The 21,174-nt window shown below is 46.4% G+C and overlaps 2 protein-coding genes across 4 annotated transcripts in view; one reads left to right on the top strand and one right to left on the bottom strand.

Annotated features, from left to right (window-relative positions):
* Positions 1-3,524: 3,524 nt before the first annotated feature.
* Positions 3,525-21,174, bottom strand: part of CLU (clusterin) — a 44,008-nt gene continuing 26,358 nt past the window's right edge. For all 3 annotated transcript variants that reach the window (XM_069975731.1, XM_069975732.1, XM_069975735.1), the window contains one exon: positions 3,525-3,555. In XM_069975731.1, the coding sequence (XP_069831832.1) occupies positions 3,540-3,555 (16 nt within the window). In that variant the 3' untranslated portion in view covers positions 3,525-3,539. The remainder of the gene's footprint in view (positions 3,556-21,174) is intronic.
* On the top strand, positions 12,105-20,039 carry CIMIP5 (ciliary microtubule inner protein 5). The gene is made up of 3 exons (XM_069973977.1): positions 12,105-12,441; positions 16,386-16,425; positions 19,594-20,039. The coding sequence occupies exons 1-3, from the start codon at positions 12,200-12,202 to the stop codon at positions 19,783-19,785; spliced, it is 474 nt and encodes a 157-aa protein (XP_069830078.1). The 5' UTR covers positions 12,105-12,199; the 3' UTR covers positions 19,786-20,039.

A 21,174-nucleotide genomic window follows, 5' to 3' on the forward strand; every position in this document is an offset into this window, starting at 1 on the left:
GGGAACAAAGCAATTTATAAGCATTTCCTGTAATCAGTGGCGTAGCTATAGGGGTCGCAGCGGTCGCCATGGCGACTGGGCCCCTACGCCAGGGGGGCCCGCACGGCCCCCCTTGCCACTTGTCTCTAAGCATCCCGAGAAGCTGCGGCCGCGCAGCTTCTCGGGATGCACAAATCGCTTTCATGTTCTGCCCGCACAGTGAGCCAGCGGAACATTAAAGCGAGTAGAATGCAGGAGCAGGACCTGTCAGCGTTCTCCTCCCGCATTCCCTCCCATAGGCTGCCGTCACTTCATACTGGCAGCCTATGGGACGCCGGGACGTGACCTCTCCGGCAGGCGTGATGATGTGACGTCATCACGCCTGCCAGAGGTCCCGTCCCTGCAGCTCGCAAGATGGAGCCCGAAGAGGAGGAGAGCTGCTGCCTGCAGCCACACAGTGCGGATTAGGTGAGTAGGAGGTTTGTTTTTTTAGGGGCACCTCTGGGGGCATTATTAGTTCATGGGGGCACCTCTGGGGGCATTATTATTTCATGGGGTCCACCTCTGGGGGCATTAGTATTTCCTGGGGGCATTATTATTTCATGGGGGCACCTCTGGGGGCATTATTATTTCCTGGGGGGCACCTCTGGGGGCATTATTATTTCCTGGGGGGCACCTCTGGGGGCATTATTATTTCCTGGGGGCATTATTATTTCATGGGGGCCACCTCTGGGGGCATTATTATTTCCTGGGGGCATTATTATTTCATGGGGGGCACCTCTGGGGGCATTATTATTTCCTGGGGGGCACCTCTAGGGGTATTATTATTTCCTGGGGGCATTATTACTTCATGGGGGCACCTTTGGGGGCATTATTATTTCCTGGGGGGTACCTCTGGGGGCATTATTATTTCATGGGGGCATTATTATTTCATGGGGGGCACCTCTGGGGGCATTATTAATTCATGGGGGAACCTCTGGGGGCATTATTAGTTCATGGAGGCACCTCTGGGGGCATTTTTAGTATATGGGGGCACCTCTGGGGGCATTATAGTATATGGGGGCACCTCAGGGGGCATTATTAGCTCATGGGGGCACCTCTGGGACATTTTTAGCTCATGGGGGCCACCTCTGGTGGCATTATTAGCTCATAGGGGCACCTCTGATGGCATTTTTAGTTCATGGGGGCACCTCTGGGGGCATTATTAGTTCATGGGGGCACCTCTGGGGGCATTATTAGTTCATGGGGGCACCTCTGGGGGCATTATTATTGTATGGGGACACCTCTGGGGGCATTATTAGTTCATGGGGGCACAGCAGGGGATCCTACATACAGGGGGCATCCCACATTCCTACTCGCTTTACTGCACATAACACCAAACAGCGCAGTTACTATGGGAGCCGACAGGAGGGAGAAGGGGAAGGAAGTTGCTAGAAATGTGCAGAGCCTAAATTGTTTGTCTCGCAGGTTCTGAAGAGATGAAACGTATCTGGAAGAAATCATCATGGAGGACTGGGCCGGATGGAGAGGAAAAGGGAAAGTGACGCCTCAGATCAAAGAAGACGTCACCTGTGAGTCCCTGTATGACGGTTTTCCTATATTGTAGTATTTAGTAGGGGTGCCCCGAGGTGGAAAAGGTTGGGAAGCACTGCACTAATCTGTCCTGCTGCGCCCGCTGGCACATGCTGTCAGCACCTCTGGGGGCATTATTAGCTCATGGGGGAACCTCTGGGGGCATTATTAGCTCATGGGGGTACCTATATGAGGTGGAGGCAGTGACAGTGCATTAGAACATGGTGGCACATTAGAGTAATTGGATATAACGTTAGATAGGACTTTGCCTGATCGGGTGAGATGGGGGGCCCCAAGCTAAAATTTTGCACCAGGGCCCATCAGCCTTTAGCTACACCCCTGCCTGTAATAAGTGTATATTGGTGATTTGTGAAACTTTTGGGGGGCAATACAATACTTTAATAAAAATATCACTGGACTTCTCCGTTAAGATAAAAGGAAATCCTGCCTAAATGTCAATCTGCAAGCTGATGAGAAAAAAACTGAGTTGGCAGATGAACTGACGTCAGACAAGGCATTGGGAGAAGCTTTCTGCTAAAGCAAGCTTCCTTTCAGCTGGCAGAAGAGTAGTTGATGTAGTTCTTAAATGTAACAGCCAGCAGGAGACACAACACAGTGCCACCTAACCAGTTAGACTTTGTGCCGCTCCTGAGACCATTGCCAGAGTTGTCCCCCAAGTTTTTACCCTTTAACCCTTTTAAGCCACCAGTAGTAGTCAGAAGCACATTTTTAGAAACACTAGGAAACTATTGCTCAAAGAGGACAGAGCCTCGTCTTATACTTGGTTGACAGAATATCAGTGACTAGGGACAGGTTTGGGTGCACATTCTGGCAAGAAGCAGAGAGGGAGCAAACAGGCACCCTAAGGGAAGCCGAAGCTGAACACTCTGCATTTGACTCCCAGTGGCTGGAGAAGTTGGATGCTGCCCTAGAGAGTCCTGGAAAATATTTCAGCCACCAGGAGTAGTCCAAGAGTAGCCACCAGGAGTAGAGATGAGCGAACCTGGAGCATGCTCGAGTCCATCTGAACCCGAACTTTCGGCATTTGATTAGCGGTGGCTGCTGAACTTGGATAAAGCTCTAAGGCTATGTGGAAAACATGGATATAGTCATTGGCTAACCGAACCCGGTTCACTCATCTCTAACCAGGAGTCAAATTCTGAGCATTTGGTTTTGAGTTTGGTAAATTCACTCATCTCATTGCTCACTCATTGCTAATCTGATGCTAAGAAATGATAGAAACAATGACAATAGGTAACCGGTTACCAGGGACTCAAAACTGCAACTGGGACATCAGGGATTAGACTTGATAACCTGTTCCAGTTATAATGTCCTTTACCAGGCACTGAGTATGAACAGTATGTAGAGATTTGATGTGGCGGCTATAAGTCACCAGAAACCATATACACGGATGATCTTCCCATATTCCAGGACATAGCTCAGATGTAGATGGTAAAGATGTCTTCTTTAGTTATTTTTATCTGTTTTTCTATAAAATTACATTCGTTCAGGATTTTAAAATATTTTTTTCCAATTTAATTTCCAACAATGAAGATTTCATCTCTGTGATTAAGACCTGTAAGAAGAGGTTGGTGAGTGTTCCTGACATGATGAGATCTCCAATCCGCAGGGACAATAGACGCGCGCCGGAGAACATGGGCGTTTTGTCAGGAATTAGTCGCTGAGAAACACTTTTCCTATTGTAATGTATTCAGAGTCATTCTTACTGAGCTATATACTGCATTCTAATAGGAGTCTGAATAGACAATCAATGCTCATGCAAAGTAATAGTGTCCTTATCCGGACAAGTGGCATGTCTTTTCCATTAATTCCCCTTCCTTGTGGGAGATCTGTTTTGTATTGTGCCATAAGAGATCAGTCTCCAAAATGACAACTTACAACCTGATGCTAAATCAGGATCTTCCTTAGTAACTTCTTCCTTCTGTAGTCCTCAGTATGATGTGACAGTGCTGCCATGTGTGGATACATTACAACATAAAAGATCTATATATAAAATATAAAAATACATACATGTTATAGTATAAAAGTGAAGCAGTTGGAAGCATGATATAGGTAATTTATTACCCATTGTATACATATGGGTACATACATACTATATATACATCTGATGAATATATTGCAGCAGGCCAGATTAATTTCTACAAACTTTCTCAGGTAACAAAAAGCCACAGTGCTCCCAAACTTTACCCTTATGGCTAACCTATGTGGCCTATTGGTGTAGGAGGTGACACAACAATAATTTGATAAATACAGGCCTTGCAAATAGCAAGCTTACTTAATAGAGGTGCTTCAAGCTTGATGGTTGCATTAACATAAGTACACATAGAACCTGGTTGAGAACGATTTTATGGATTATAAGTAACTAAGTCTGAGAGAGTTTTGCAAGACAAAGTAACAGTTTAAAAAAACAAATTGTAAACCAGCAAGATTTGGTAATACGAACTCCTGTGTCTCTATCCTGAGGCTATGTTCACACTACGTATTTGACCAGACGGGTCACGGAACGGCCGGTCTCAGCCTGGATCATCACCGGCCGGATGATCTTTCCTCCGTGGAGCTCTGATGCGGGCGCATCAGCGCGCGCCCGCATCAGAGCTTCCCATAGCACAGAGTGAAGCAAACGGCTGTAGCCGCTCGCTTCACTGTGTGAACTGACAGGTCCTTCTGCGGGCGGAATTCATTGAATTCCATCCGCAAATAATGGACCTGTCAGTTGTTTGCGGCGCTGTGTGAGAACCGGCCGGCGCGTATACGATGTGTGTACGCTCCGGCCGGGATCCCATAGCAAATATTGTTATGTTCCACCCCGCAAATCTACGGCTGTAGTTCAGTAGAACTTCAGCCGTAGATTTACGTAGTGTGAACATAGCCTGATACTGGACTGATTAGAAAACCCTCTCATTTTGACCCACTGCTACCTGATCAACTCTGCCTCTGATCAGACACCTTCGGCTCTCCTCTGGTGCCTGTACACATCTGGGACCCTGTAGAACCTCGGAGATCCTCCTGTGGAAGCGAGCAGCTCAGCTTTATTTCCTCTCCCTGCTGCCGGAGGACTTCGTGTAGGTGAGGCTGCGGCACCCTCCTACTCCGGTGTTCAGACAGCTTAGATCCTGTGTGCACCAATGTAATCCAAGTGGTCAACTCCCCAGGGCCTCGTCCAGACATTTCCCACCGCTGCCGTGCACATGTTGCTGCCATATTGCCTACACTGGATAATATATGATAGCTGCTTCCCTCTGACCACTCAATTAACCCCTTCACCAATAGCTGCTCCAGGCAGCTAGCACTAGTACCAGCACCAGGAGGTATGCAGCCACCTGGGGAGCTTTGTGTGTAGGGAGAGTTAACTGATTAACCCCTTATTTACTGATACAGTCTTCTTTACTGATTCATAACACCTTACCCAATGGCGGATTATAATGTAGGTGGTTTGGTCGGCCGCCCGGGGCCCAGAGGCTCCGGAGGGGCCCATGCCTTGCCGCCCACATTATAATGCTGCCCGGGAGGACCCCTCGCCACTGCACTCTTGTGACCGCAAGCATTGTTTCGCTTGCGGTCACAAGAGTCTCCGGCTGCCTCCGTCTGATGCGCGGCTGCGGGGGGTGTCCGGTCCTCTCCCCGGCAGCGCGCGCATGACACAGCTCCTAGTGCCACCTGGGGCCCTGACTTCCGGTACTGGAGCGCACGTACCGAAAGTCAGGGCCCAGGCGGCACTAGGAGCTGTGTGATGCGCGCGCTGCCGGGGAGAGGACCGGACACCCCCCGCAGCCGCGCATCAGACGGAGAGAGGATCGACGGGGGAACGCTGGGTAGGTGAGTTGTATTTTGTTATTTTTGTGTTATTTACTCACTGGGGGGCATCTATAAGGGGGGGGGGGACCATCTATAAGGGGGGGGGGGACCATCTATAAGGGAGGGGGGAGAGGGGGACCATCTATAAGGGAGGGGGGGAGAGGGGGACCATCTATAAGGGGGAAAAGGAGGACCATCTATAAGGGGGGGAAAGAGGGGGACCATCTATAAAGGGAGGGGGGAGAGGGGGACCATCTATAAGGGGGGGAAAGAGGGGGACCATCTATAAAGGGAGGGGGGAGAGGGGGACCATCTATAAGGGAGGGGGAAAAGGGGGACCATCTATAAAGGGAGGGGGGAGAGGGGGACCATCTATAAGGGAGGGGGGGAGAGGGGGACCATCTATAAGGGGGGGGGACCATCTATAAGGGGGGAAAGGAGGACCAGCTATAAGGGGGGAAAGAGGGGGACCATCTATAAAGGGAGGGGGGAGAGGGGGACCATCTATAAAGGGAGGGGGACCATCTATGAGGGAGGGGGGGAGAGGGGGACCATCTATAAGGGGGAAAAGGAGGACCAGCTATAAGGGGGGAGAGGGAAGAGGGGGACCAGCTATAAGGGGGGAGAGGGAAGAGGGGGACCAGCTATAAGGGGGGAAAGGAGGACCAGCTATAAGGGGGGAGAGGGAAGAGGGGGACCAGCTATAAGGGGGAAAGAGGGGGACCAGCTAGAAAGAGGGAAAGAGGGGGACCATCTATAAGGGGGGAAGAGGGGGACCATCTATAAGGGGGGAAAGAGGGGGACCATCTATAAGGGGGGAAAGAGGGGGACCATCTATAAAGGGGGACTATCTCCTATAGGATTAGCACCCTCCTCTCCTGACATCCTCTGTGCTGCTCGGACCTCTCCTATAAGATCAGCACCCTCTTCTCCTGACATCCTCTGTGCTGCTTGGACCTCTCCTATAAGATCAGCACCCTCCTCTCCTGACATCCTCTGTGCTGCTGTGACCTTGGGGGGGAGGGGCAACATTAGGGGACCAGGTGAGGTGGCGATATGTTTATTGGGGGCAGTGGAGGTGGGGTGGGCAATGCTTACTGGGGGTAGCAGCAAGGGACCAAACATTATGTTTATTGGGGCCAGCAGGGAGGGGAGGCAGGCAGGCAGTGTTTATTGGGGACAGTGGGGGGGGACGCAGTAGCAGATTATAATGTGGGCGAATTGACTGGGGGGGGGGCCAGGTTGGGTGGACAGCCCGGGGCCCAGGGTACATTTAATCCGCCACTGACCTTACCTACCTTATTTTTGGGTTGTGGAACAAATTGTCTGCGTTTTGATTATTTCTTGCCTTAGTATACAAGTGATTTGGATTACAAGCACGTTCCCAGAACAAATTATGGTCGTAATTCAAGATTTCACTGTACTGTATATAACTGGATGTGCAGTTAGCTCCCCCTAGTGGACCATTATTATTTTATGCCCCTACTACAAGTCCTATATATGCATAACAGGTGGTATTAGTGTGTCCAATGGATTCAAGAGAGTAATGCTACGTTTACACGAAACGATTATCGGGCGAATTTTCGCGATAACGATCAAATTCGAACGATAATCGTACGTGTAAACGCGGCGAACATTTGAAAAATCGTTCATTTTGATCTTTTAACATGTTCATTAATCGTCGTTCGCCGATGACAAAAAATTCCCCGATCGTTCCGTGTAAACAGTCGTGGCGCGATAGTCCGGCCGCCCGCAGCCCTGCCCGCCGCCCGGCCCCCCGCCCGGCCCCCCGCTCGCAGCCCGACCCCCCGCTCATCCGCAGCCCCCTGCGCCGGCTTGATCGTCACCCCCGGCGCTCTGATCGCCACCCCCGCCGCCCCAATCGCCTCCCCCGCTGCCGCTCCGATCGCCCTCCCCGCCGCCACTCCGACGATCGGGGGCGGCGCAGGGGGCTGCGGTTGAGCGGGGGGGGGCCAGCTGCGGGCCGGGCTGCGGGCGCGCGATCGCAAAACGATTTTTCCATATGATATATTGTACCGTCTAAACGCTGATCGTTATAAAAAAAAATCGTTAATCGTACGATCGGGCCAATAATCGCCTCATGTAAACTTAGCATAACAGTATTGAGCCAACATTAATAATACAGTTAAAATGCACCAGAAGACCCCCTCTAAAAAGACCACCCAGACCATATTTAATGTAACAAATTTCCAATCCACCATATATTATGCACAGTTGCTATTTTCTTTAAGAAGCCCACTCATTCAGAAAACCACTTTTCAACTGTAGGTGGTCTTCTCACAGACATTTCTCTGTACAGCACCCCACCACCACCACCAGAAACCTATCGAGTAGTAGATTTTTTTTATTTGATTTTTTTTTTTATTATTTAACAGTTCTAATCACAGTTTTATATGTAACAAATCCCTTTGGGTATAGTCATGATAAAGGAAAAGTAATCTGATCATTTGTATAGTGGTGCACCACTACAATTCATATGCTTCAATTCAGAATCAGGCATAATGTTGTAATAGGAGAAGGTCGCCATCTGCTGACCACATAGGAGAAAGCATTGCAGTAAATAAAACAGGACCCTTTGTGAATAAAAAAAATGATGCCTGTGACGGGTATAACACACTGTACTGATCAGCCACAGCAATAAATCCATTTCCCCCACGTCCCATTGGCAGCACAACACATGGGGTTTTAATGTCCCTATGAGCCCGCAGGACGAGGGAATATTTTAGCGAACATATAAAAAATTTGCATAGGTCGTCCCTTAGAGGTATACAGAGGTATCCCTATAGAGGTATAGAGGTATCCCTCCAACATAATGAGTTTTTTCATTTGTCTTTTAGCCCGCGGAGCGTACTCCCTCCTCTAACTATTGTTTGTGCTTACTTTTCAGGAGAACTGATTGCAGCAAGCCTCAACTGTTCCTGCTGTTCTTATGGTCATTGTAGCCAGGGAAGATTAGCTGGCTATTAGAGGCCCGATCGCAGGGTTTCAGCGTGCTCTGTTGCCCAGTGGAGCCTCAGGCTCTGTTACATGTTCCTGTGATTAGCCCTGTTTTGTTCCAGGATGGTTTGCTGATGTGTCTCCCCTCACGGGTGCTGCCATTTTAGAGTAGCCTTGAGGGTGTTCTGGGCAAGTAATGTGTGTTTGATGTACTTCTAGTCAGCAAGTCTTGCTTGTGGATTAGGCAACCTGGCTTGGCACTGCCCCTTACTTGGAGTTGTAGTAGATGCAGTTAGGTGGAGTACTGAGTGTTGAACATTGTGCAGATGTTGTGCGGAAGAGATGGCAGAGTCACTGGTAAAACTGTCGGAACAGTGCCACTAGAAGAAGAACAGGTCCGGGTTGCCATTTACCGTCCCTGCACTGAGTGGTCCCTTAAAGGGAACCAATTAGCACATCATACTGAGTACATGATGCTGGGAAAGCTGATTGACCTCCATCATACTGTGTACAAGATTCTGGGAAAGCTGGGTGACCACATCATACTAAGTACAAGATGGTGAAAAAGCTGGGTGACCACATCATACTGAGTACAAGATGGTGAAAAAGCTGGGTGACCACATTATACTCAGTACAAGATGCTGGGAAAGCTGGGTGACCTCCATCATACTGTATACAAGATTCTGGGAAAGCTGTGTGACCTCCATCATACTGAGTACAAGATGGTGGGAAAACTGAGTGACCACATCAAACTGAGTATAAGATGCTGGTAAAGCTGTATGACCACATCATACTAAGTATAAGATGGTGGGAAAGCTAAGTGACCACATCATACTGAGTATAAGATGCTGGGAAAGCTGGGTGACCTCCGTCATACTGAGTATAAGATGCTGGAAAGCTGGGTAACCTCCATCATACTGAGTATAAGATGCTGGGAAAGCTGGGTGACCTCCATCATACTGAGTACAAGATCCTGGGAAAGCTGGGTGACCTCCATCATACTGAGTACAAGATCCTGGGAAAGCTGGGTGACCTCCATCATACTGAGTACAAGATCCTGGGAAAGCTGGGTGACCTCCATCATACTGAGTACAAGATCTTGGAAAAGCTGGGTGACCTCCATCATACTGACTACAATACAAAATTCTGGGAAACTTAATAATAAAACAACAAACACACATACTTATATGTATCCTCTATGTACTCGTGTATATATGTATCCTCTACGTACTGCTGTATATATGTCTTCTCCTGTGTATCCTTCTGTAGTCCTGTATAGGTCTCCTTATTACCTGGCTCCTTGCAGAACACAATCTTCTCTGTCTTCAGGCTCCTCTAGCCAGATGTACTGTAGAGTGACAACTGGGAGGAGAGAGGGGCCTCTAGTGGCTGGAGGAAGAATACTGCCTGCAGTCCAAACACTGACTGGCAGAGCAGTTTGCTTTTAACTATAAGCCTTGACCTTGCCTAGATGTGCCATTACCACGGTATGATCACATTTATGTGATTATGGTTTTAAAGTTATGGCTGATCTGTGTATGCCTGCTGTTTTGTGCTTAGTGAGTTGAAAAAGGACCATTTAGTCCAAAAGCTTGCCACAAAGTCCGAACAATATCTATATGCAGAATATACAAACAAATAATTGTTAACTGCAAGAAGTGATGTGTATATATTAATATATATTCTGAGGAGGCATGAAAACAAGTGTCCTCGAGGGGTTAAGGATTAGGAACCCTGTGGAATCACATACGTCATATCTTCATATTCTCATACTCCCAGGCTTGTCAGCCAGCACCTATCCTCAGATAAGAACACTGCCATTGCTGCTGTTAGTGTCACACATAGCATATGTTAGACTGTGATAATGGATAAATAGAGAATGAAAGGGTTATTCTACATTTATATAAATAAAGATGAATCATTGTATAATGACACGGTATATACATTTCTAATACACTTGGGGTTTTTATCCCTCACCAGACTGAATTTCTTTTTTGCTAATACATTGCTAATAAGCAGTTACCATTTATAAAACACTTATTTATGCCACCATCTTGGAAGTGTATTTTTACAAGTTAAAGGAGAAGTCCAGTAAAAATTTTATTAAAGTATAAAAGTTATACAAATCATCAATATACACTTATTACGGGAAATGCTTATGAAATGCTTTTTTCCCTGTACTTACTACTGCATCAAGGCTTCACTTCCTGGATAACATGGGGATGTCACTTCCTGGATAACATGGTGATGTCACTTCCTGGATAACATGGTGATGTCACTTCCTGGATAACATGGGGATGTCACTTCCTGGATAACATGGGGATGTCACTTCCTGGATAACATAGTGATGTCACTTTCTGGATAAAATGGTGATGTCACTTCCTAGATAAAATGGTGATGTCACTTTCTGGATAACATGGTAATGTCACTTTCTGGATAAAATGGTGATGTCACTTCCTGGATAACATGGTGATGTCACTTTCTGGATAAAATGGTGATGTCACTTTCTGGATAACATGGTGATGTCACTTTCCGGATAACATGGTGATGTCACTTCCTGGATAACATGGTGATGTCACCACCCGACTCCCAGAGCTGTGCGGGCTGTGGCTGCTGGAGAGGATGATGGCAGAGGGATGCTCAGTGTCCCTCCAGTGCCCTGTGTCCCTTAGTGTCCCCCTGCCATCATCCTCTCCAGCAGCCACAGCCCGAACAGCTCTGGGAGTCGGTTCGTGACATCACCATGTTATCCAGGAATCACCATGTTATCCAGCATTTCCCATAATAAGTGTATATTGGTGATTTGTATACCTTTTGGGGGGCAATACAATACTTTAATAAAAAAATTCCCTTTAAATGAACTGTGAGTTATTCTTTTATTGTTACTTCTTTTATTGCTTATTACCATCAAGAGCCCCAACCTCTATCAGCCAGGAACACAAACACAGTGAGTACTTCCTCCAGACCTCCCACACTGCTTGGGCTTTCACAGGGCTGAGAAAGTTGTACTAAGATGATGGTGGCTGTAGTCCATAGAGGCACTGTGACCCCTGTGAAATAAAGTGTGACTAGACTGTGACAACTACTAAGGACTACTACCCTCATCCTTGTCCTCAGTTTGGGTGTGGGTTTTGCAACTTAGTTCTATTGAAGTGAATGGAGCTGATTTGTAATACCACGTACAACCAGAGGTGGCGCTGTGTCTGTATGAAATCAGGAACCTTAAAGTGGTGTGTGGACCTATGCACTTTGACGTTAGTAGTATATAGTGCTGAGAAGCAGATGGATCAGTGATAAGTTTATGGATGTGCAGCCATGTCTGTTTCTTTTCCCCATAGAGTTTGTGTAAGAAAGCAGCTGTGTTTTTCCTAATCCTGGATAACCCCTTTACCTCCATTTTCTCAGAAACTGCAGAACATTTTCACCAGCAGAACAATATATAAAAATTACAAAATGACGCTGCAGATTTTGAATTCGAAAAATCGGCCATAAATCTGCCTGATTGTTTGACCACCCCCTAAACGTGTATTTGTATAGATGTATAATGCATGTCGTCTTATTTGTTCCTGTGTTGTTTTGTTCATTGGAGATTCCTTTGAAGTCACTGTGGTTGGTCTTGGCTGCTCGCTTCCTTTGTTCTGCTATTCATGATCCCTGCAGTAGATCCGGTTACCCATGGCTACAGTAAACAGAGCGGAGATGTGTGTGCACCTCTCCTCGCTATTTACTTCATCCTCAGCAACACAACAGAAACTTCTCTTCTCCACCTCGCTGCCTCCCACGCACACAGTCCGCCCGGCGTCCTTAAAGAACTTTTTAAGAACTTTGCAAGGAATTTTCTCCTATACGGTAATATCTGAGCATCGTAGTGAAGATGGGCAGCAGACAGATTTCTATCAGGAGAGCGACCTCTGCAGGGTACAGGATGCCGGAGAAAAGCGCAACCAAAATTACGTCCATGTCCTCCACCAATTTAAGTAAAACGCACCCAGGGACGCGACAAATAGCGTCGATTTCTGATAGGGAAAAGGAAAAGCAGAGCTGGGGTGACGCTGTCAGGAAGGACCACGTCTGGAGGGAGTTTGTGGAAGCCGAAAGGAGAGGTGAAAAAGTTTGGTGAGTACATAATTCTTCTTTAAATTCTATACAGTCATTTATAAGTGTTATCTTTTCCTGGAAAAGCTGGGTGACAATATGGCCCCGATTACAAGGATGACCACCCAGCTTTTCTAAAGCCCTGAATGACAAATCTGCCTAGATACGTAGCAAAGGGGATAAAACGCTGGGTGGATATGTGATAGTGACAAGCGCACAGCTTTTCCTGATAATCAGGTATAGTTTTCACACATGACTCAATAGGGGAATATAAAACGTAATACTACAAGCTATATATACTATGCTGTTTTTTTTGTGTGACATTTTCCAGTTTTATGCCTTGAAAATTTAGATGTTTTTGTAACATTTCTTTTTCACATTTTTCATTAGCAATTTTTTAGTCACATGATGTGACAAAAAAGTGCACAGACTGCACAAAAAAGAACACATAATGCACAACCTCCCCCCCCCACCCCAACACACAAAGCAATGAATTACGGCTTTCATTATTTAAACTGAACTCGTAAAGTGAAAGCTGAGCTGTGATTCGTTGCTATGGGCAACAAGGATGGGGGGGGGGGGTTAGACCGTTTTAAGAAACTGTCTTTGCCTCTTTTTTTTTTTAATTCATGTGTAAATAGAAGCCATGGGTTCCTACTCATAGGGGTGGGATTTACTTATGCTTGTATACAGGAAAAGGGAAAGTCTTATAAAACAGACTGTCTTAGGGTGGTATTACATGAGCTGATGGGGGCCCGATAGATCGTTGCTCGTTTACTGGGCCTATTCCACGGCCCGATAATCGTTTAACAAGAGCTGCAAGGACATCATTTCCGAAGTCCTTGCAGCCCTTGTTTAAACTACATACATTACCTATCCACGCTCCAGGGCTGCTTCTGCGGTCCGCTTCTCCACAGGTCCCAAGGGCTCTAGCCTCAGAGTGGCCTGTCAGCTGACAGGCTGCTCAGCCAATCACAGGCCGGGACCGCCGCGGCCTGTGATTGGCAGGGCAGCCTGTCAGCTGACAGGCCGCTCTAAAGCTAGAGCGAGCGGGACCCAGAGAGAAGACCGCAGAAGCAGCCCTGGAGCGTGGATAGGTAATGTATATTGTCAGTCGCCGGCCGCGCACTGCTATTACACGTAGCAGTGCGCGGTCAGCGCCTGACAAAAATAGCTCAGAACCTATATCAACAATCAGCCGATGATTGTTGTCATCGGCTGATTGTTGTGTTTATTACATGGAGCGATAATCGGCCGAATCGGGCCGATTCGGCCGATTATCACTCCGTGTAATAGTACCCTTAGAGAGGTGTCCACCAGTTTCTAGAAAAGTATAAACAATACCAAATGTTATAAAATACAAAAACAACTACTTACGCCTTCAGTACCCCTCCATATACAGTGGTCTTCTTGGTCTCTGTTTGCGAACCACTAACACATGATCACTACAGCCAATCACTGGCCTAGATGGTCATGTGCTATTCCACATGGCGGCTAATACTGAGCCCTTCAAGGCCCATTATACCACAGTTATAAGGGGTTAGCATCCCATCTGTATACATTATTGTGGTAGGAGGCCGTGATTATGGTTTGTAGGCCTGAAAGTGCTACGCTGTTTATGCAGCCTCTATTAATATCAATGGGAGTTTCCAGCTTCCCAAACACCTGCGGGGGCCATAATCTTTTAAGGGGATCTCCAATCTTGAAATGGGTGCAGGTCCCAGGATTGATGCCCAGGTGGAAATACCCCTATAAAAATTAAGGAAGACCCCTCTATTAGCTCGGCCTGCCTTAGTATGGCCTTTAACAAGAGCATGTCCTAACAACATAATGTACTATCAGCAATAATGTACAAATGGCTTTTGTTAGGCAGATTGATGGGTCAAAGAGGCGTGGCTGGGGCACTGAAGTGCCCTGGGCTCCACATGCTTTTCCCGCCCTCCGTCACGCACGCAGTCACTAAGCTGACGACATTTTATCCAGGCAAACAAAAGCATTTTTTACATTATTGCAGCCACAGACGAGCTAACTACAGGTATCATTACTGCCATTGCTGCTAGTGCCATATAACCGCGTCAGCAGTTTCATAGGCGATTGTCCCCACAGTTCGCAGTTGCCATGGTGACTACAGGTGCCCACAGTGATCTGACGAATTAACCCTTTAGTGACTGACTTTCTACTACACAGGTCATTAAACAGACTTGTGACCAAGGAAGAAGCTTATGGTTCGAGCACTAAGGACACTAAATAAAAAGCTCAGAGATTACACAGGTAGTTGTAGATGTGATATGTAGACTGGCCCTATAACCAGCACATACCGCCCAAAGAGGGACACATATCGGGGGGGATTCATCGAACATGGTGTAAAGTGAAACTGGCTCAGTTGCCCCTAGCAACCAATCAGATTCCACCTTTCATTTTCTAAAGAGTCTGTGGGGAATGAAAGGAGGAATCTGATTGGTTTCTAGGGGCAACTGAGCCAGTTTCACTTTACACCATGTTTGATAAATCGACCCCATGGTCCCTACACTGCGCTAACCCAACCTGCACACATCCGACAACGGCTCTGTAACTGTCATTGACTGCACTGCATACGGCGTCTGTGGTTGTTATATAAAAAAGAATGTTGAGAGACAGCACTTCCAAAGCAATAAGTGGGATTTATTGACACACCAGTGGTTGTTATATAGATGCTACAACTAAACATGGCCACTTTGCTGCTCTATAGGCGGATAAATAGATATACTATATTGCTTATCACAAGCGCTTACAGTTAAAGGAGAAAGTTTTTATTAAAGTATTGTATTGACCCCTAAAAGTTATACAAATCACCAATATACACTTATTACGGGAAATTCTTTTAAAGTGTTTTTTCCCTGCACTTACTACTGCATCAAGGCTTCCCTTCCTGGATTATATGGTGATGTCACTTCCTGGATAAAATAGTGATGTCACCACCCGACTCCCAGAGCTGTGTGGGCTGTGGCTGCTGGAGAAGATGATGGCAGAGGGATGCTCAATGTCCCTCCAGTGCCCTGTGTCCCTCAGTGTCCTCCTGCCATCATCCTCTCCAGCAGCCACAGCCTACACAGCTCTGGGTGTCGGGTCGTGACATCACCATGTTATCCAGGAAGTGACATCACCATTTTATCCAGGAAGTGACATCACCATGTTATCCAGGAAGTGACATCACCATGTTATCCAGGAAGTGAAGCCTTGATGCAGTAGTAAGTGCAGGAAAAAAAAACACACTTTCTAAGCATTTCCCGTAAACAGTGTATATAAGTGATTTGTATAACTTTTAGGGGGCAATACAATACTTTAATAATTTTCTCCTTTAAAGTGTTGTCAATGTCAACCCCACCCCACACACACAGTGTAAGCAGTCCGGTGGCTGGCGCCCTGCACTGCCACACTGGTTGCACAAAGCTAAGGCCACCATGATCCAATGTTTCAGAAAGTCATCTAATTTTAATTGAATTTTGGAGCCTCTTTTAGTTTTTAGCTTTCAAAACTAATTCACAGAAAAATTTCCTCTGTTCTCCGCAACATAAGTGGATAAAAAGCTTCTGCAAGTGTCTTACAGTATGGCAGAGTGCTGAATGAAGACTTGAAAGGGATGGAGCCGAGCTCTGCTGATGAATACGAAAAAAAATCCTTTCATGCAAGAAATATGTGGCACAGATTTATATTCTGCCCCAAGAATAGATGAACGAAGCTTCTTGTCTCAACACTACAACACTAATGTCAGATGAAAACATGGGAGAACCATTCGTTTTCTAAGACATTTAAAGACATGTAAAGCTCTGTTCACACTTAAGTCTTTAATTCAGATTTTTACCTTTAACATAGGGGCAAATAAATATATATGAACCATAGACGTGCAATATCTGAAGTCACAAACCTAACAAAACACTCACAGATAGATCAATCACAACTGTAATGCTCTTGTTCTCTTCTTGCAGGCATGAAAACTGGAGTTTCTTGAAGGAATATGATTCTCTGGTAAGAAAATGCTGATGTCATAGTATCATCTTAGGACATGTTCATACAACATACTTTTTTCGGAAAACAACGGCCATTCTTTTTATTTAAAAGAATGTCCGTTCTTTCCTATCTGTGATCTTTACAGCCATACAAAAAATGTTCATGTCAATTTTTAGCGGCTGGTGTTGTGCGAACAACGGGGACCTTCTGTGCAGAACTTTCTTTCTGCAGAACGTTCACACTGGGTAAGACACCAGCCATTCTGTGACCCGGCCATGTCAGAAAACAGCCGGTGCCAGTGAAAATCATCCCAGCTGGTACTGCAGTATCGGCCGGATGAACTTCATTTATGTTGAATTGGGATGTGAGCGCATCCGTGTGTGTCCACATCCAAATTCACCATACAGTAGCCGACAATGGAGAGTGCAACCAGAGCCGCACTTTCCATTGTGTGAACTGACAGTTCTGTGCGGCCGCTATTCAATGAATAGCGGCCGCACAAAACTGACATGTCAGTTTTCCGTGTAGCCGCTTGCAATCCCGTCCGGAGTGTATAGGGGGGATTTATCAATGTAAAAAGTTATATTTATTGGCGTAAAGAGGGCAGATGCGAATGAATTTATTCGCAAGAGCCTGTTTTGCAAAAAAAAATTTTTGCATCAGCCCAGTTTATGCCACTTGCGAAAGAGGGGGGGGGGGGGGGGCACCTCTACATAAATCTGCGTACTGCCAGAGCTGCAGGGACATTTTTAACCCTGGCGCAAAAAACGCTGTGCTTAATAAATGTCCCCCTATGTGTATACACTCTGGACGCGATTCCATTCATTTTCAATGCAAAGTATCTTTTGAATTAATCACGGCCATGATCAATTAAAAAAATAAGTTAATAAGTTAATTTGGAAGATAAAGTTCCACTTTCTTAGGTTAACAATGGGACATTTTCAGGCCTTACTGTTCGGACTGCAGGCAGTATTCATTATTTCCAATATATTCCATTAGAGCCTCATTCCTGCCTAAATAGAAGCAGCTTGAAAACATGATGAGCCTGATGACAAAAGTAAGATTGTATTCACGTCTGTAGTTCTGTCCACAGTTGCAGACATGCAATTGTGGACAGAATATAGGACCAATGTTTTTCAATGTCCCTGTTCACACATCCGTACGTGTGTATGGGGCCGTGTTCCCAGATCAGGAGTTACACAATTTGGGTATCTTCCATTGATTTTAATGGGAATTAAGGAACTGGTGTAGTTCTATGAGCTACGCTGTTTACATAGTTACATAGTTAATAAGGTTAAAAAAAAGACTCATGTCCATAAAGTAAGCGTAACTTACTGGGTTGTACTGTTTCCTATTTTAGTTAATGGCATTAATGGAAATTAGCTGCTACAAACAGGCTGGAGGGGGCTAGGGGCCATCTGTACAAAATGGGAATACCCCTGATTTGAATTATTCCATTTTGTTAGAAGGGGCTCCCTAGGAAAATCAGGTTGTGAGATTTGACCTGTGGTTAAGTCTGGCAACAAGTGTTAAATTTCCCTGCAGTGCTTCCACAGGGAAATGGAGAATTGAACAATACTCACTGAGACCAATGGGATGAAAATACATAAACATATAGCATACAGGAGGCCAAAGGAGAGGGGTAGCATGATCAAGTTACTAGAGGGAACCTAGGAGGGAGGCCTACATGACTGGGTTAGTTGGGACTGGAGTCAGGGTGATTCAGAGGGCAGATGGGAGGGGGAGTATTTGGAGAGAAGGTGTAGCAATTTTTGTCAGGTGGGGGGGCTAGTGAAAGGGGATTGGTTGGGTCAGACTAAGTGAGGGATAGGGGTGTCATAGGGTATATAGGGGGCAACAGAAATAAGTTAGTACATTCCAGCTCTAGTAGATCGACAGGACAATCTTCCACCCTCCCTTTCCCCTTTTTTTTTTGGGGGGGGGGGGGACTGTAGGGAGGGGAGGGGGATTGCCGGGTTGCAGGGTTGGGGGAGGTGGTGTGATTGGTTGGCGGCCTAATTTTGTCGCAGTGGCCAGTTGACTTGGAGGGAGGAGGGGGTCCTCGGAGTCGGTGGACAATAGGCTTAGTGATGGGTTATGTACTGGGGGGGAGACAAGGTTGTCTCTGGACTTCCTGTATAGTGTGGCATGGGTTGACGGTCCGGGATTTACCTGTGGAGAGGGGCTCCTGCCCCAGTTGGAGCAGGTCATCCTGGACACACGGGGGTCAACATTGCTGCCAGCAAGCCCGATAGGCGGCTGCCGGCAAATCCCGTGTGGGGATGCCTGTACTAGGGGACCGTCGGCATTGGGGCTCCGAGGACTGCCTGGGATATGGATCTGAGTTTGGGGAAGCCCAGATTAGGGGTTGTGGGGTGACATGTTATATATACAGGCCCGCTTCTGCCATGAGGCGGAATGAGCCTTTCGCCTCAGGCGGCAGATTTTGCGGTCCGGCAGGGGGCGGCATTATGTCCCAACTGTTGTCATTTTTGTTAGGTATCACTTAACAAAAATGACAGCGGCCGCTCACCTGTCCCGTCGCCTGCGCTCTCCACATCCCGTCAGGTCCCGCGATGTCACCCTGCAGCTGTCACGGACCTCCAGGCTGTGGTGAGTGCCCGGGGTCGGTGGGGGACGCGCTGGGGTGATCGGGTCGCACGATCACCCCACTCACTCACCACAGCCTTAAGGTCCGTGACAGCTGCAGGGTGACATCGCGGGACCTGACGGGATGTGGAGACAGCGGAGAGCGCGGGCCGGCTGTGGCGTGGGACAGGTGAGCGGCTGGCTGCGGGGGGGGTTGTGGGGGGGATGCCGGCCATCACTCGGGGCGGCCGCCTGAGGTTTGCCTCAGGCGGCAGAAACCCCAGAATCGGCCCTGTATATATACTGTTCATGTTTGTTGTAAAATAAATAGCTGCTGTGGCCAATTAATCCACCTCGGTGTCCGTCTCAAATTATTGAGGGGTTATGGGTGGGGGACAAGGACTCAGCTATACCCTAGTCATGTATAAAGCATGACTGTTGGGGGTATATGCAATGATCTAGCTGTGACTGCCATCACTATATTGGGGCACCTTAAAAAAGTGGTTCCCTAGTAGATGAGATAGACCTGAATTGTATTGAAAATGAAATATACAGTAATGGGGTGCCCTGGTCACGTATATGTCTCATCTGTTTCAGGGCAATGAGAAAGAAGTGGAGCAGTTACCTGACAAGGTGCCAGTCTTTTCTGAACAAGTCCCCAATACCTCCAACCAAAATATTGGAGCAAGGATCAACTCAGATCTGGGTAAAACGCTGATCTACATGGATTTTCTTCTAACCAGCGGAAACCAGAAGAAGAAACTCGGATCTGAACTTCAGCCCTGCTGATCACCAGTGCGCCAGACATGTAGGATGGATGGACTGGAAAAAACCTTAGCATTTTTGATGAGGTTGGATAGAAGAACAATTTTATAATATATTTCTAAATCTTGGAGAATTTGATGTTCTTTGGTAAGAAACATGGAATCCGTTCACCACTGGGATGTTATTACCTCAAAATTGTGAATAACATTTGTTTTTGTATATGTGTCAATGCTATTCTCGTTTACATCCAGATCTATTGTTTAATAAAGATATTTTATTTTACAAAAAGTATAGTATCGACCAGCTCACAGATACTCTAAAAGTAAAGTGTTACTGTCTTTTCTAGTAACTTTAGACATATCAGGTATATCAAACTTACTGATCACACTGGGTCTCACTCCTGAGACCCTCTGCGGTTCAGCTGGGTGGAGTAGTGTCACAGCTTTGTCACAGGCCAGAGCAGTGCTCTAGCTTTTCTCTAGCTTCTCAGAGAAGGTATTTTTCTCCCTGTGATGGGGCAATTGTCATTTGTCACATACAGTTTTTGCCTTCCTCTGGATCAACACAGTAGAATTTTTACATTGAACTTGATGGACTCTTGTGTTTGTTTCTTAAAACAACAGTTTACTGAACAGTCTAATATGCAGATAATCCAACCCTTCACACAGTTCCTTGTTCACAGAGTTCAGTTGTGACACAGTGCTCTCTGCTGCCACCTCTGACCAAGACAGGAATTGTCCAGAGCAGGAAAGGTTTTCTATGGGAATTTGCTGCTGCTCTGGACAGTATCTGTCAGGGACAGAGGTGGCAGCAGAGAGCACTGTGTCAGACTAAAAAGAACACAAAATTTCCTGCAGGACATACAGCAGCTGATAAGTATGGGAAGACTTGAGATTTTTAAATAGAAGTAAATTACAATTCTATATAACTTTTTGACACCAGTTGATTTGAAAGAAAAAGATTTTCACTGGACAACCCCTATAGTACAAAATCCAAAATATCAGAACACAATAAAAAACATTTAAAATTGGGATGACACACCAACACCAAGAAGAGCTGTCCTCTATGCCTTCAAAAGTTGCTACACAAAGGGCATACAAAAAAGAAAAGCAATATAACACAAAGAATTTCTCAAATCTTGGTATGATGCCACCTAAACCCCATGTGTTCCCTTTTGTCCCCATAACTTCATGAGGAGTCAGTATATGAGTATCATGATGCTGGTCATATTCACACCTAATCCTAATTATTTAAGGATGTATACCTGTTTGGAGTCCCGATGGCAGCTGACACGCATGCCGCACTGGAGCGCATAGTGGCCGGAAATGTCATAAAGTAAGTCAAGTGATATGTACAGCTACGGCAAGAGACAAGGATAACACAACCTAGCTCATGCGGCTAGTACGAGGCGCA

Source organism: Dendropsophus ebraccatus, chromosome 6 (assembly GCF_027789765.1).
Source record: "Dendropsophus ebraccatus isolate aDenEbr1 chromosome 6, aDenEbr1.pat, whole genome shotgun sequence".
NCBI lineage: Eukaryota > Metazoa > Chordata > Amphibia > Anura > Hylidae > Dendropsophus > Dendropsophus ebraccatus.